General features: G+C 43.4%; 2 protein-coding genes across 5 annotated transcripts in view; both read left to right on the top strand.

Moving 5' to 3' along the window:
• Window positions 1-565: 565 nt before the first annotated feature.
• On the top strand, window positions 566-3,764 carry haus4 (HAUS augmin-like complex, subunit 4). The gene is made up of 9 exons (XM_034557196.1): window positions 566-744; window positions 1,012-1,151; window positions 1,316-1,447; window positions 1,641-1,781; window positions 1,903-1,999; window positions 2,104-2,249; window positions 2,495-2,625; window positions 2,794-2,862; window positions 3,074-3,764. Exons 1-9 carry the CDS (start codon window positions 678-680, stop codon window positions 3,258-3,260), a joined length of 1,110 nt encoding a protein of 369 aa, XP_034413087.1. The 5' UTR covers window positions 566-677; the 3' UTR covers window positions 3,261-3,764.
• A 1,614-nt stretch (window positions 3,765-5,378) lies between these two features.
• The window catches only part of dock11 (dedicator of cytokinesis 11), a 61,746-nt gene continuing 52,545 nt past the window's right edge, over window positions 5,379-14,579 (top strand). For 2 of the 4 annotated variants that reach the window (XR_004611478.1, XM_034557234.1), the window contains exons 1-5: window positions 5,379-5,685; window positions 12,385-12,501; window positions 12,995-13,084; window positions 13,759-13,841; window positions 14,418-14,484. Coding sequence is in view for 3 of the 4 variants with exons in the window: in XM_034557234.1 (XP_034413125.1) it covers window positions 5,581-5,685; window positions 12,385-12,501; window positions 12,995-13,084; window positions 13,759-13,841; window positions 14,418-14,484 (462 nt within the window). In the remaining variant the exon portion in view is untranslated. The remainder of the gene's footprint in view (window positions 5,686-12,384; window positions 12,502-12,994; window positions 13,085-13,758; window positions 13,842-14,417; window positions 14,485-14,579) is intronic. The other 2 variants (XM_034557235.1, XM_034557233.1) reach the window with 1 other exon arrangement.

Here is a 14,579-nt window from a genome sequence, read left to right as displayed (position 1 = left end):
TTTATCATGAATTCAAGCCCTCATTGAAGTCCCTAAACGTATACGTCATTAGGAAAAGCCTTTTTTGTACATTCTTCAGTTTTATTTTGGAACAGTAATATCAGGACTCAGAAATATGAAAATCCATGTTGTGCATGAGACATGGTTGAGATGACGCCCTCCCTGGTGGAGAAGGAGCTATATCTTTAGTCCATCTAGTAGAAGGATTTGGAACACTCACCAAACTGAATGAAAGTTTCAAATACAGATCCAAACTGAACAATGCTAAAGGGAATTATCTTGACCTTTGAACTGTGGTGACACAAACGGAGGTAATGCTTAACAGATCATGTTGAGTTTTGGTACATTTTGGGAAACACTTTTTTAAAATGGGATTTTAATCCAGACAATTTACATCTTTTATTATTATTCATTACAACGAAGATCATACTGTTGTCAAGCGGTACTTTCCCTTAAAAATCATTGAACTATAATGTTCGCTTTCGCAGTGCGCGCGCCCGCGAGTGGCCCGCAGGGATGCAGACGGAACCACATGGCTCATTTAACCAATAGAAACCCGTCCTTCAAGCGCGCGCAACTTGATTCAGGAAGTACGCATTTCGTGCTGAAACGTCTTCAGAAATTAAATAAATAAAACCCGATAAGTTGCTAAATAAGGAACGCAGATCAGCTGAGAGATGTCCGCTGGTCCCGATTCCACACACGTGTCCTCTCTCGGGAAGGGGGACGGCTTGCATCAACAAGGTAAGGAAACAAGTTCAGCCACTAACTTCATTTAACTCTGAGGAAGTGGACTTTGTGGCTTGAAACCGAATTCATTACAAGATCAGAGAGGAATTAACGTCGCACTTCCTTTCCTTATTGCTTATGAGTATGTTTTTCTAAACTTTTTAAATGTTAATAGTAGTCTTAATTGAAGTTCGAGTGCTGTGCGTTTCTGTTGTGAATTTCATGGATTTGGTTTGGCCATTGATAACATGTCTACTGTATTTACCCCCCCCCCCCAACCAGTTATCGCCTCCTTCCCCCTGTGTGACGTAACAGAGGCTGATCTGACCCAGAACCCACAATTCTGTAAACTCCTAGCTACCCTGTCACAACACGTGGACCCAACTGGACTCACGTTCCCACTGAAAAAAGAGCTGGAAAAGGTACAAAAGAAACCTCCAACAATGTTGCCTTCCACGTCTACTGATGTACAAATTCCATGCTTTGCACAATATATGTATTACATGATGTAATTCAAACTAAACTGAAGTTAGACCTACCTTCATGTTGGCCATTTCGTGTGTGTGCGTGTGCGTGTGTGTTCCAGACTGAGCAGAAGCTGCAGAGCCAGAGGCGACACTGGCTGCACTCCGAGAGCCTCCACAAAGGGCTGCAGGAGATGATCCAGGACCACTGTATCCAGAAGCAGCATGCCACTGTGCCCCCCGACCAGAGCATGGTACATGTCGTGTACTCCTTTGCACAGTTGGCTGTCAGTGAATCGTGGACAACATATTTCTGGTCATTAAAGCTGTGCTAGGCAACTCGCTTTGCACACTGCGTCACCAAAATTGCAGCTAAGGGTCACGGCTCGAAACATTTACACCTCAGTATCCAGAGATCTACCATGTTGTGTGTGTGTGTGTGTGTAGTTCTATGAGACAATGGAGAAGTGTCTGCTGGTGGCGCAGTGTGTCAGACAGCTGGATCCCAGTAGCGCTGCCAACCAGGACCAGCCCTCAGTTCTGGGTCTGAACCCCCAACAGATTCTGGAGCTCATGCCATCGGAGAAGGCGAGTCAGAAAAATACTGAAATATTCATCTACGTACTTGAGGGTCATCAACTTCAGCAGAGAGATGCTTCAGGAACGAATATAGCTTGTTTAACAGCATTTATGTATTTATTATCACCAGAATGTTCAAAGAATGAAGCATGGTCTTCTCAGAGAGCTGGAGAAACATCTGAAGAAGAAGTGCCTGAGCCTCCTCGCTTACTATCAACCTGAATGGGGTACAGTATTCACTCACTAAATATACTACTACTCATATTCTCACTCTCTCACCGCATGTGCCTGTTGCATCGCATCACGTCACTGTTCTGCGTTGACTTTCTAGAGAGTGAGAGTGAGGGCCTGAAGAACAGCAAGTTGTCTCATCTGTCGGCCCAGCTGGACATAGGGAAGAGGAGAGCAGAGAGTCTGAAGGACACCTGCCGGGAAAACTCTGTTCTCCTGCAGAGACAGACTCAACTTTACCTCTCCGTGAGTGCGCTCTAAAGATTGCGTAGTTCACTGACACAAGCTCATGCTGTGTGTGTCTGTGTGTGTGTGTGTGTGTGTGTGTGTGTGTGTGTGTGGTGTGTGTATGTGTGTATATATGTATATGGTGTGGTGTGTGTATATATATATATATACTATATATATATATATATATATATATATATATATATATATATATATTATATATATATATTTATTTATTTATTTTCTTCTTGACTTGTGACCAGGAACTGATTAAGTGCATTCAGCTCCTCCAGTCTCTCATCTTGGACCACAAGTTGAGGATCCAGACTGATCTGGACAGGAAGAAGTTGGACTACTTTGAGGGAAAATGTGACTTGGTCCTGCAGAAGATCAAGTAAGGAGTTTCCAACTCTTTGCCTGCTTCTATACATTTTGGATATTGCGTTGTACTTACTGGTGCCTTTATCTGGAAAGACAATACTTAATAAACTCCAATTATTAAGTCGTCGGTATTCCATGCATTTTTTGTTTTGTTGCATGTTATTTTCTTCTTCCTTAAAAGGACTGAGATGGTGGGGATTCAGCTGGACACGTACACAGTGGACTCAATATCTGCTCACAGGAAAATAAGGCAAGATGCTTTTTGTCCAATATTCATATCTCTCCTCTCCCAAAGGCAACACAGTGATGGTCGTTGAGGGAATCCGTACTGTTTCTCACTACTGTTCAACATTAAAATGCTCTTTGAATATTTGAGCTTTGACCTCCTAATATTTAGTTCCTATAGAAACGACGTTCCAGCTGACACTGACAGTCTGTCGTTGTTGTGTCTCCTGTTCCAGAGAGAAGCTGGAGTCGGCGCTGAAGGCCTGCCAGGTGGAGAAGCATTCGGTGGAGTTGAAACTGGCCTCCTTTGATATCTTGGGCAAAGAGTTTGAGGCCTTGGCCAAGGAGTACTGCAGATTACGGCAGGAGATAGATGTGAATAACTGGGCTCTGAAGAGTTCACCCAGTGCAAAGGACAAGTGAAGGTCATGTCTGCTGCTGGGACAACAGCCGGTCGTTCCCTTTTGACTTTTGGACACTTGAAACACAAACAGCTTGGACTTTTGGCCGACAGGAGCTATGTAGCATGTACAGTAGTGAGTGGGCTCACTCCCGTTACAGCTCCCAAGATTTAATTCAGTTTTCTTAAAATGTCACCGTGGTAATCTGCATTTCTGTTATCTTTGGACAACAGCACATTTGGAGTTCAAGGTGTTTAGTATTCATTACTCTTTTCTGTATTAGCTCAAGGACGCGAGAATGACTATCTACTGATAACACGGCATCCTAGTTTGCAGTAGTATGCATCTCTTGGCCTCAATTGAAATTCCCCTGCAATAAAAAAGTGTTTATCTATAATGTAAAAGTTGAATTGGCATTGAACACCTCACCTCGGATATCGATACATAGTCAAATGTGGTGAGCATTCTGATGTATGTTGGGATATAAAACCTGGGAATAAACTAAAATGGCACATCAGCACGAGTCTAAATAAGAGTGATGTCCTATATATTCATATAACTCGATTCTGAGCTGAGATCTGTTCTCACTGACAAACATGTAAGCAGCATCCTCTCAGATATGTTGGGAGTCATGCAACACTCATTGTCTTTTCTTTTTTGCATGTGTCTTGGCATGCCTAGATTGAGGGATTTAATGCTGCTTTTGCGTTGTCCTTTTTACAAGACCCTGTACCATCGAATTTAATTCAATTAATTTTCTATCGCCACAGAGGGCTTTACAACCTGCACACATACGACATCCTCTGTCCCGGGACCCCCCCCCCCCCCCCCCCAAAAGGGAATAAACCTTTGGGAGAGCAGCAGCAGAGAAGGATCCCTCTGGCAGGATGGACAGAAGCAATAGATGTCATGTGTACAGAATGAACAGTGTTCCAGAGCTACAACACATTTGATAAATCACATGATTCATATAATGAGAGTAGTAGCATGATGAAAAAGTTACGACCACCAAAATTAACAGCAGTAGTGGATATGGTAGAATAATAATAATACTAATTGGCAATACTAATAGCAATGCAACTAATAATACAAAATAACAATAGTAGCAGTGGGTGTCAGGCAGGACCAGGGTCCAGATAAAACCCTGATCCATGTAAACCTGTGAGGCGGGAAAGCTCAAAGACTGGGGAAAAAGAAAAGTTATTAATTGATTATTGTGCAATAAAGGATCCTTATAGTAAATTGGCACAACCATTTGTCCTGCCCATGTTGACTTCTGTCTACGTCTTTCAGTTTCAGTGTTTTCATCAAGTAACCTTATGTGAGAATATAAGTAAACACTTTTAGTGAAACACTCAAAGAAATTCTAACGGTTAGCGCCATTTTGCCGCAGCTTTCAGTTTAATCCACAAGATGGCAGTATACTTTAATTTTTGACATATCATTTCGTATTTCCTACAACACGTGATGAACTCTTAGAAGACATTTCTATTCTTTGACTTTATACAATCTACAACTTTATAAAAAAAAAGAGTCAAGCCTGTGCACAGAATTAAGCGCCCAAGCCACAGTTAAAAAATAAAACAAATTAATAATTAAAACTTTCAAATCAGCTGATTTCCTTCACAGGTGTTAGCAGATGTGGATTGTATAGCGTGTATACAGTGTTAACCCGAATATAATAATGGAGGAATAAAACAACATGGGGCATCACTTTAATTTCAGTGGAACTCTGTCATCCAAAAGTAAAACTTGTCACGTCAACTTCAGCACCTCTAATTTGCTGTTCTATTTGTCCATCAAACAGTAACTGAATTAACCCTATAAATCCTGCATATGACAATACAAATATATCATATAATTGAGAACACATTTCCTTGTGTATGTTAACAACAGGACACAACAGTTTGAGAAGCGAAGTTTATAATGTGTTCCCTTTCTTTTGTCACTAGCATGTTTATTTTAACTTTCTCACAGCTAATATACATTACACTTGTCAATGGTCCCAATACGTTTATTATTAATGTTATAATGTATCCATGCAGTATATAGAATAGTATATATAAGAAGTTGTGTTTAACATTCCGTCAGGTTAACGCCCACTTCATTGTCTTCTCCACATTGCCGGTCGCGGGTTCTATCTGCCCCTCTGAGGAGAAACGGAAGTAGGTGCGAGTGAAGCATCTCGCGGTGTTCAACCCTCTCTGCTCTCCTCTCCTCTCCTCATCAGCAGCAACCGCCCCGCCTCGCGACGCCAACCGCTGGCTGACTCAACACCGCATCTGCCCGCCGGTACTGTGGCATGCTCGCATTCACGCCGGGATTTTAACCAGCGGCGCGCGATGTCTGAGGTTCGGAAATTCACAAAGAGGTTAAGCAAACCCGGGACGGCCGCGGAAGTCAGACAGAGCGTGTCGGAGGCTGTGAAGAGCTCCGTGGACCTTGTGGTGAGCAGAGCTTTTCCCGCTGTCTGTGAACCGGCGGCGGTCATGTTAGCTAACGGGGGATAACCTAACGGGGACCGGTTAGCCAACTGACACTCTTCTCCTTTCCCCATTATTATCTACATTTATACCGTTCATGTTATAGTTTGTGTCCCGTTTGTCAGACTTTCATTAGTTATCCTCCCAGTTTCCATTCGCTGCGCGTGACCCGCCAGCCTTAACGGTCGCGCGATTGTCCGGTAACGATACCGTCTTCCGAAAAAGCATCGCAACATTCTGGGTAAAAGACGGCTGAATGCCGCGAATTTGACTCCCATTTGCTGGTTTGGCTTTCTTTTTTTTTTAAATGCCGGCGCTAAATAAAATGGTATGACATTGTGACAGTATTTATTATTTTTCCCAGTCATGTGCAGCTCCTTTTGTGTGCTGGCGGACGAGGAGCAGCTGCAGCATGGCTTCCCTGTCCTTCTGAGAGAACCTCTGTGTTTCTGATGCTGGAAATGGCCAGTGTGCACGTTTTTATCAGTGATGTCTTTTGCTAATGACGTTGTTTTTGTGCTAGTGGATATATTGGCGTGGAACAGACAGCAATAATGAGGGATTAGGTGCAGTCGTTTGAGAGATGAATAGCACCGAGGGTCCTGCTGACACAGCAAGCGTGTGCGTGCGTGCGCGCCCACGTGTGTGTGAATTTATTGTCATGTCAGTGAGACGTGACGTCAGTGCAGATTAATTCATTTGTTTCTTCTGCTGTCTTCTCCTTTCTTTTCCTCCATTGTGTGACACTGATGAACACAAACCCCAAAACGCAGCAGCAGCGGAGCTGGAGACCTACTTTTGTTCCCTTGGGATTAGGCTTGTCATTTTATGATGAGCATCTTGAGGAGAGGGGCGTAAACAAGTCGCTAGTGTAATAATCATGTGATATGGTTTTGATTCCCACAACAGAAGTTGGAGTGTTTGTGTTTGTAGCCACGTGTGATGTGTGTGGGCTCTGATGTGTTTCTTTCTTTCTTCTGTTTTAGAGGAGCAGGTTTTTGCTTCTGGTTTTATGGAATAAACGGTTGGCTTGGTAACTGAGAACAAACTGTGTGTGTGTGTTTGTGTTTGGGGGGGGGGGATTCCCTCAGGCATGCTTTGACTATGCTTCCGGTGTGACTGTTTTGTGTGTCCATTCTGAACATAGGAAGTCGGTCCTATTAGGTCTTAGGTCTTCCCTTCCTGTCCTCCTGGTTTTACGTTTCCTAGCAGAGAGTCAAATCAACCTCTTTATAAAAGGAGATGGCACATCACTAAAGGGGGGAACAAGTGGAGGGACTGTTTTCATGCGAGGCGTTTTGACTCGTCAGACTCATAACATTTCGTCTTCTAGTCGCTGCATTGCGTTGCAGTGGTTCCTGGACAGAGCCACCGTCAATGTGGTCAGTTCCACCTTTTCTTCATTAGTTAAAATATCTGATATGAAGAAAAAGTCTGAATCTGATTAATTTGGAGGGGGGTTCTTGTTGCTTCCAGTTTTAGACGGGAAATTACAAAAACAAGACATTCGGGAACCATTTTATGTTATGTTGCCCTATAGGGTGTAGAGGACACAGGAGCAACATTTTCCATGTGATCGTACGCTCGACTACACGCAGTTTGGCATGTCTGGGGTCAGTAGAAATGTCACACTGTGTGGATTTAATATGTCAAAGTATTCCGCTGAGTCCGCTTGACATTTGTCTCTGGTGTACAAGCCTCACTCCCACATCCCTGAGCAGGAAAACTGCTTATCGTATGTATGTGGCGATAGAGAAGGATAAGTCCCTTATTGTTTGAGGCTAAAACATCCATAATAATAATTTAAAAAACGTTTTGATGGATACGTGGTTTTCATTGGACAGCGACACACGTCTAAACAGTTATTTGTTTGTAACTGCATAATGTGAATGTGAAGGTAAACCAGTGAACTACAAACTTAATAGAAAACCCTCTGTATTGTGTTGGATAACTGAAACTTTAATTCAAAATAATTAGCTTTGAATCAGGTGTTTAAATCCCTTATCTATCCATACATTACATGGTCATGCATATATATATATATATATATATATATGTGTGTATGTGTATGTGTATGTGTGTATATATATATATATGTATATGTGTGTGTATATATGTATACATATATAGGTGTATATATGTGTGTATATGTATATATATGTATACATATATAGGTGTATAAATGTATATATATGTATATGTATATATATATATGTGTATATATATATATGTATATATATATATATATGTGTATATGTATTGTAGTGTCACGGGCTGTCGCTAGGACAGGCTAGCCTGGGGCGGTGCAAAAAGAGAGCTGGACACAGGCACGTCCGAGGGTATTTAACAAAAAGTAAAGGTTTATTTCCCATCCCACCAGCAAGGTAACGTCCAAACAACAAAGTATCAAAAAAAAGGTCCAGTTAGAAAACATAAAACATCCCGGAGGAGGAAGTGGTTAATTAACCAAACAAAACTCAACCCTGGTGAATCCAGGCTACGAGGTCCTCTTCTTTGTCGTCCTCTTCCAGGTGCTTGTGGGTTCACCTTCCGCTTGTGTTCCCTCTCCTTCCCAGGTGCTCTCTCTTAAGTCTTCCAGCCCTGCCTCAATCAGGTGCCTTAAGCAGCTGCAGCTGGGTGAGCGGTGAGGCAGGCTGGGAGATGTAGTTCTTGCACTGGTGGCCATTTTGTAGCACCCCTCCACTACCTGTCCCCTTGTGATGCCACAGTATATATATGTATATATATATATTCACTTGGCATGCCCATTTAATGTATGGATAGATAAGGGATTTAAACACCTGAGTAGCTGTCTGTCCGTATTCCTACAGATTGGAGCACTCAGTGGGGTCAGTTGTGGGGCTGCTTTACACTATTTGATGTGCATGCTCGCTCATACGTTGTGTTCAAGTGTAAACTTCCTCAGCCAACGTGATAAAAATCCCCCCCGTACACATTGGAGTTGTCAGCGCTTTACATCTACTGAACTGTAAACTGGACACAGGCATCTGGAAATGCGCCCTTAATTGCCATCATCGTCGTCATCGTCATCATCTTCGTCCCCTGGAGTTAACGCTGTGAGTCGTGCTTTGCACTCCGTGACTGGTGTTGGAGTGTTCTCCGGCCTGGTAGGTGGCTTGCGTCACGCAGTTACGCCCAGATGTGAGGCCACGTCCGTTCATGTATGAGCATCTCTCTCCGTTTCCCATCAGGGACACTAGCCTCACAGCTTCTTTCTTCTTCTATAAAAGCACAACTTTCTCTCTCTTTGTCTTTCCTTCTCTCTTTGCTTACCTCTCTCTCTCTCTCTCTCTCTCTCTCTGTAACATGATCAGCGTTGCTGTGGAGCCACTGTGCGCTGCCGGTTGACTCTGACTTCCAGGGCTGTGGTTCAGCTTGTTGCACATGACAGGAAACGTGCGTAATGCTTACAACAGACTCGCAGGTTTCGTGTTTTACTGCTGCTCGGGTAGCTGCTTGTCCATTATTTAGGTAGTCGCCCTTGATGTAAAAACAGATAAAAGTTATGCGACCTAATACAGAGATGAATCTGCAAATGCTAGATTTTTAACTTTTCAAAAGTATCATTGGGGTTGGGAAGTTTGTATTTAGATTAGTGGTTGAGAAAAGAAAAAAGTAAAAACAACTAATCGTAGGTTTCATGCAGACAACCGAGAAAGTCAGGGTCTGGTGGAAAAAGATCTGCAGAGGACACGTACTTGTAATATTCAAGGAGATCTTAACCCCTTTAAAAACCTCGCTCAACTCAGGCTGTATAGCCAAATAGTGTTCAAAACCACAGAGCTTTATTTTTCCAAATTCTCAGGAAATGTGGAGCCTTGGGTTGAAAGATTTGTCTCGGTGTAAACCTCATATAGCTTTGCTAAGGAGTCGTAACGAGCTGATACACAACATATCGTACTGTCAGTCAATTGTTTCCCCAACTATTCAATTCAATTCAGTTTATTTTGTATAGCCCAATATGACAAATTTGCCTCAGAGGGCTTTACAATCTGTAGACATACGACATCCCTGTGCCAGGACCTCAAATCGGATCAGGAAAAACTCCCCAAAAATAACCTTTCACAGGGAAAAAAGGGAAGAAACCTTCAGGAGAGCAACAGAGGAGGATCCCTCTCCCCGGATGGACAGATGCAATAGATGTCATGTGTACAGAATGAACAGAGTTATAAAGTTAGATAAACACATTACATGAATATGACAATGTATGAATGGAACTCCAATCCATGAAACAGAAGGAGGTAGAGAGGAGGGGGGGCGGGGCGCATCAGCAGGGCCAACGCGGGAGGCCGGCTCACCAGGCATCAGACACCTCCAGGTCAAATGGACCCTATGAGATATGAAGTCACAAAGACTCCGGGGAGGAAGCAGAGTTAATGTGCAATGGAGAGATGTAATTCATCCAGAAGGAGAGAGAGAAGAGGAGATAGGTACTCAGTGTATCCTAAAACATCCCCCAGCAGCCTATAAGCCTATAGCAGCATATCTAGGGGTTTGACCAGGGCAAACCTGATTCAGCCCTAACTATAAGCACTATTAAACAGGAAAGTCTTAAGTCTATTCTTAAATGAGGTGACTGTGTCTGCCTCCCGGACTGAAAGTGGAAGCTGGTTCCATAAAAGAGGAGCTTGATAACTGAAGGCTCTGGCTCCCATCCTACTTTTTAGAAGTAGCCCCGCATTTAGTGAGCGCAGCTCTCTAGTGGGGCAATATGGTACTACATGCTCCTTAAGATATGATTGTGCATGTGATTCAGTAATGTGATCTCTTTTCGTAGTTTTTGTGAGTACACGAGCTGCAGCATTCTGGATTAACTGGAGGGACTTAAGAAACTTATTAGAGCAGCCTGATAATAACGTGAACGCGTGAACCAGCTTTTCTGCATGTTTTTGAGACAGGATGTGCCTGATTTTTGAAATGTTACGTAGATGAAAAAATTCAGTCCTTGAGATTTGACGTGGGAGTTAAAGGACAAGTCCCGGTCAAAGATAACGCCGAGATTTTTTACAGTGGTATTGGATGCCAGGGCAATGCCATCTACAGAAACCACATCACCAGTAAAATAACTTCAGTTTTGTCTGAGTTTAACATCAGGAAGTTGCAGGTCATCCATGTTTTTATGTCTTTAAGACATTCTTGAATTTTAGCGAGTTGGTTGGTCTCCTCTGGTTTGATCGATAGATATAATTGAGTATCATCTGCATAGCAATGAAAGTTTATGGAGTGTTTCCTGATAATGTTGCCAAAAGGAAGGATATATAAGGTAAATTAAATTGGCCCAAGCACAGAACCTTGTGGAACTCCGTGATTAACGTTGGTGGTCATTGAGGCTTCATCGTTTACAAATACTAATTGAGATTGATCTGATAAATAGGATTTAAACCAACTTAGTGCGGTACCTGAAATGCCAATCGACTGATCCAGTCTCTGTAATAGGATGTCATGGTCAATGGTGTCGAACGCAGCACTAAGATCTAACAAAACAAGTACAGGAGGAGTTCTTTATCTGATGCAATTAGAAGGGCATTTGTAATGTTCACCAGTGCTGAGTACTACTGCTTAAAGCCTCTGAATCAAAGCCAGACCAACTCAGCTCCTACTGTCCTTGTGTCCTCGAGGGAGACACAGCAGCCCCACTGAGGTCTATCTGTATATAAGTTTTTTAAAATGTTTAATGTCTTTTTAGTAATTATGTTGGATAAAAACAAGTTTGATGCTAAGTTGCAGTGAGGAGGTGTCAAATAATATGCGGTCAGGGCCTTTTTAAGTGGTAAAAAGGGGAACACTGTAGATTGCTTGTTGTCCAGAATGTCTGAAAAACTGCACATCGACATGCCCAGTTGTAGTTTTCGAGGCAAAGGAAGTGAAGACCAGCAAGTGGTAGGAAAAGTAAAGAAAAAAGAAAAGCAGCAGCCAAGCTACTGCATTTACTTTATTGATGTGGAAAGCAAGGTGTCTCCGTCTGAGCTGCAACCCCCCTCTGGTTTCTGTGTTTTCCTCTCCCCACTGGTGCTTGCTCACTAAAGCAGCATGCATGTATCGCCTCTGGGGGCTGGTGGCTCGGCGATGTGGCACGGACGCTGACCAGACCGTACACTTCCTCTGCTTGGTGTCGCTCCGCCACGGCTTATTGGCTAAGCCATTCATCACCGTCGTTGCAGCTTAGCTCAAGCTTACAGGGGCACTTTCTTGGAATTAATTGTGGAACTTTCCAAATGGTCTGCATTTCACGCTTGTGATCACATCTTGACCTAGTTGTGGAGAGCTAGGTTTTAGCCCGTCGGCCCCTTTAAGACATACTGCCGAAAGGCTGATTTCATATCATCCAGTTCTCTATGGAACTCAAAACAGGAAGTTATGATGTTTCGCCATGGCATGTGATATGCACCAAGCTCTGTATGTGACAGCTCTTAACTATCAAGTCAAGTATCATCATTTGTCCGATCACTCTTCTTGCTCCCTTCTGTCTCTTCTTGTGTATGTGTTCTCCTTTTGTGGAGCTTGCGAGAGCACACGGTAAAGGAATGGACACAATGAGCCAAGCAGCCAAAATGAAAGATTTGTTTCCTTGAAGTCACATGTGTGTATTTGTGTGTGTATTTGTGTGTGTGTGTGTGTTCTGTCCGTCCTCATCCCTCTCAGGAGCAGCCAAAGATTATTGAACCACTGGACTATGAAGCTGTCGTGTTTCAGAGGAAGGCCCAGATCCACAGTGACCCCCACCGAGACCTGTTGCTCTGCCCTGTGGACGATGTCTCGGTGAGTCCTCTCATCCCCGCTCATTTCCTGCAGCGTCCTCCTCCTCCCCGGGATGAACTCGTAACCCTCATATACCTCATAATCGGGGCCAAATCGGCAGCCAAACGGGAACAAAGAGCAGTAAAATATCACTTTTTAAAGAAAGGTTCCCCCATCATCAATCACCGGTCATCCCCAACACAGACGGATCAATTATTTACGGGTTAAACACGATCCAGCCAGGTACCTCTTGCTCTGTACTTACTGGTTGATTCAAACATGTGATTTTGCTTCGAGGTACGTCTCGCTCCGCGTCTACTTAGTTTTTTCCCCTTCATCTGTTTCTTTGTATCTGCGCTTCCTCTCATTCACGTTTTCCTTGCCTGTTGTTTGTGGTGCCCTGCTGTGATACCTTTTTTGATGGGAATACAATTTTTTTTAAAAAGAACTGTCACTATAATGTTGTTTGTTTGTTCTTTTTTCCCCATTTGCATCTCATTGTGCGTGCACATAGGAGTCCCAGATCTCGCGGCAGAGGAGGACCGTCGTTCCCTCGGTGCCTCAGAATGCTGAGCGGGAGGCCAGGAGTCTGTTTGCCAAAGAGGTACGACAACCAAGCAGTTCCATGTGGAGGACTACAAATAGAAAAAAAGAAACTTTTGGAGTGAAACTAAATGATAGGATTCATAAGCTGATATTCAATGTTCTCAGTCATATGACTTTTAGTCATTACAATCTGCTCAATGAAGATCCAACATAAAATGCAACGAGTACAACTCTTAAATTCTAAAAGCTGATTTCTTGAATACTTCACGCCAGCTCTTTTTGTGACATTCAGCCTCAAGTGGCTCCTCGAAGCTCACGAATAAACAGGGGGCTGGTAGTGAACAGGCTGTACGGATGATAAGTTGTTTGGCAATGAAAAACCGACTCCTCTGGCATGATGCATGGATAAACTCTGCTACTCCACCAGGCTCTGGATCTGTGTTCGTGGGCCAGCTGACCGTGATACAGAGAGATCATGAAAACAGACTCGGCATCTACTGAACAAAGATCCCTTTCAGCTGATTTAATTGAGGATTCTTTGCGTGCAATAAACAGTAATATGCGCAATGAGAACAATCTTGAGTAATGGCAAGCAGAAGTCAGCTTTGCAGACTCGTGAGTTGATGAATGTCGTGGAGCTCGTTTAGGTCCCTGTGCTGCTGTAGCATGCTTGTTATATTGGTGTGGCTCTGCTGCACCCTAATCCAGCTCTTGTGTTTATCTGTTTGGCAGTGTATCAAGATGTACAACACCGACTGGCACGTGATCAACTACAAGTATGAGGCTTACTCCGGTGACTTCCGCATGTTGCCGAGGTAAAGAAGATATGGGGGTGGGGGGGATTCGAGGGCAAAACAACATTAGAGGTCTTTGCTGCCAAATCTGTAGCACATACAAGAGATTTGCTCCACTCGCACACGTGGGTCCGCCGGGTGACGACATGCAACAAGTCGCTGTTTCTGTATATTTAAGGCAGCTCTGGTGCTTCAGCAGAATGGAGGAAACACTGCATGCAAACTCGCATAACTGCACAGAGTTCAGACAGATTTTTTCCTCTGCAACACAACCGGTGCGGCCCAGATGTTTTGAAGTCATAATTAAATGGTGGTGAAGCCTCATAAGGAAATTATTTGTATCACTGCAAACTGCACTGGAACAATAAATTGAGGTGAAAGAGACATTTAGACTTGAAGAATACACTCAAACATCCGAGAAAACTAACAACAATAATAGACGAGGTGAAAAAATAATTACTGCCCAACACAGAGACAAACAGAGCAAAGCTTTTTGTTGCATGCTTTACAAAGAGGACAAACGTAGCGAGATGGCAGACCTCATCACAGAGGAAGACTGCTGACCCTCACTCACCGTTTTGTATTCTTCTCCAAAAGCAAAGGCCTGAAGACGGACAAGCTGCCAGCTCATGTGTTCGAGATCGACGAAGACGCCAAAGACGAGGTGAGTAGCTTGGCCTGAGTGCCATTATATCGCTCGCAGACATTGATTACCGCATTGGTCTGCTATCGAGTCACTGCCTTTATGGACAGATTGCA

The sequence above is a fragment of the Cyclopterus lumpus genome, chromosome 18 (genome assembly GCF_009769545.1).
Source record: "Cyclopterus lumpus isolate fCycLum1 chromosome 18, fCycLum1.pri, whole genome shotgun sequence".
Classification (NCBI taxonomy): domain Eukaryota; kingdom Metazoa; phylum Chordata; class Actinopteri; order Perciformes; family Cyclopteridae; genus Cyclopterus; species Cyclopterus lumpus.
The sequence above is the reverse complement of the archived record's forward strand: the minus strand, read 5'-3'. Positions and strand labels throughout refer to the sequence as shown.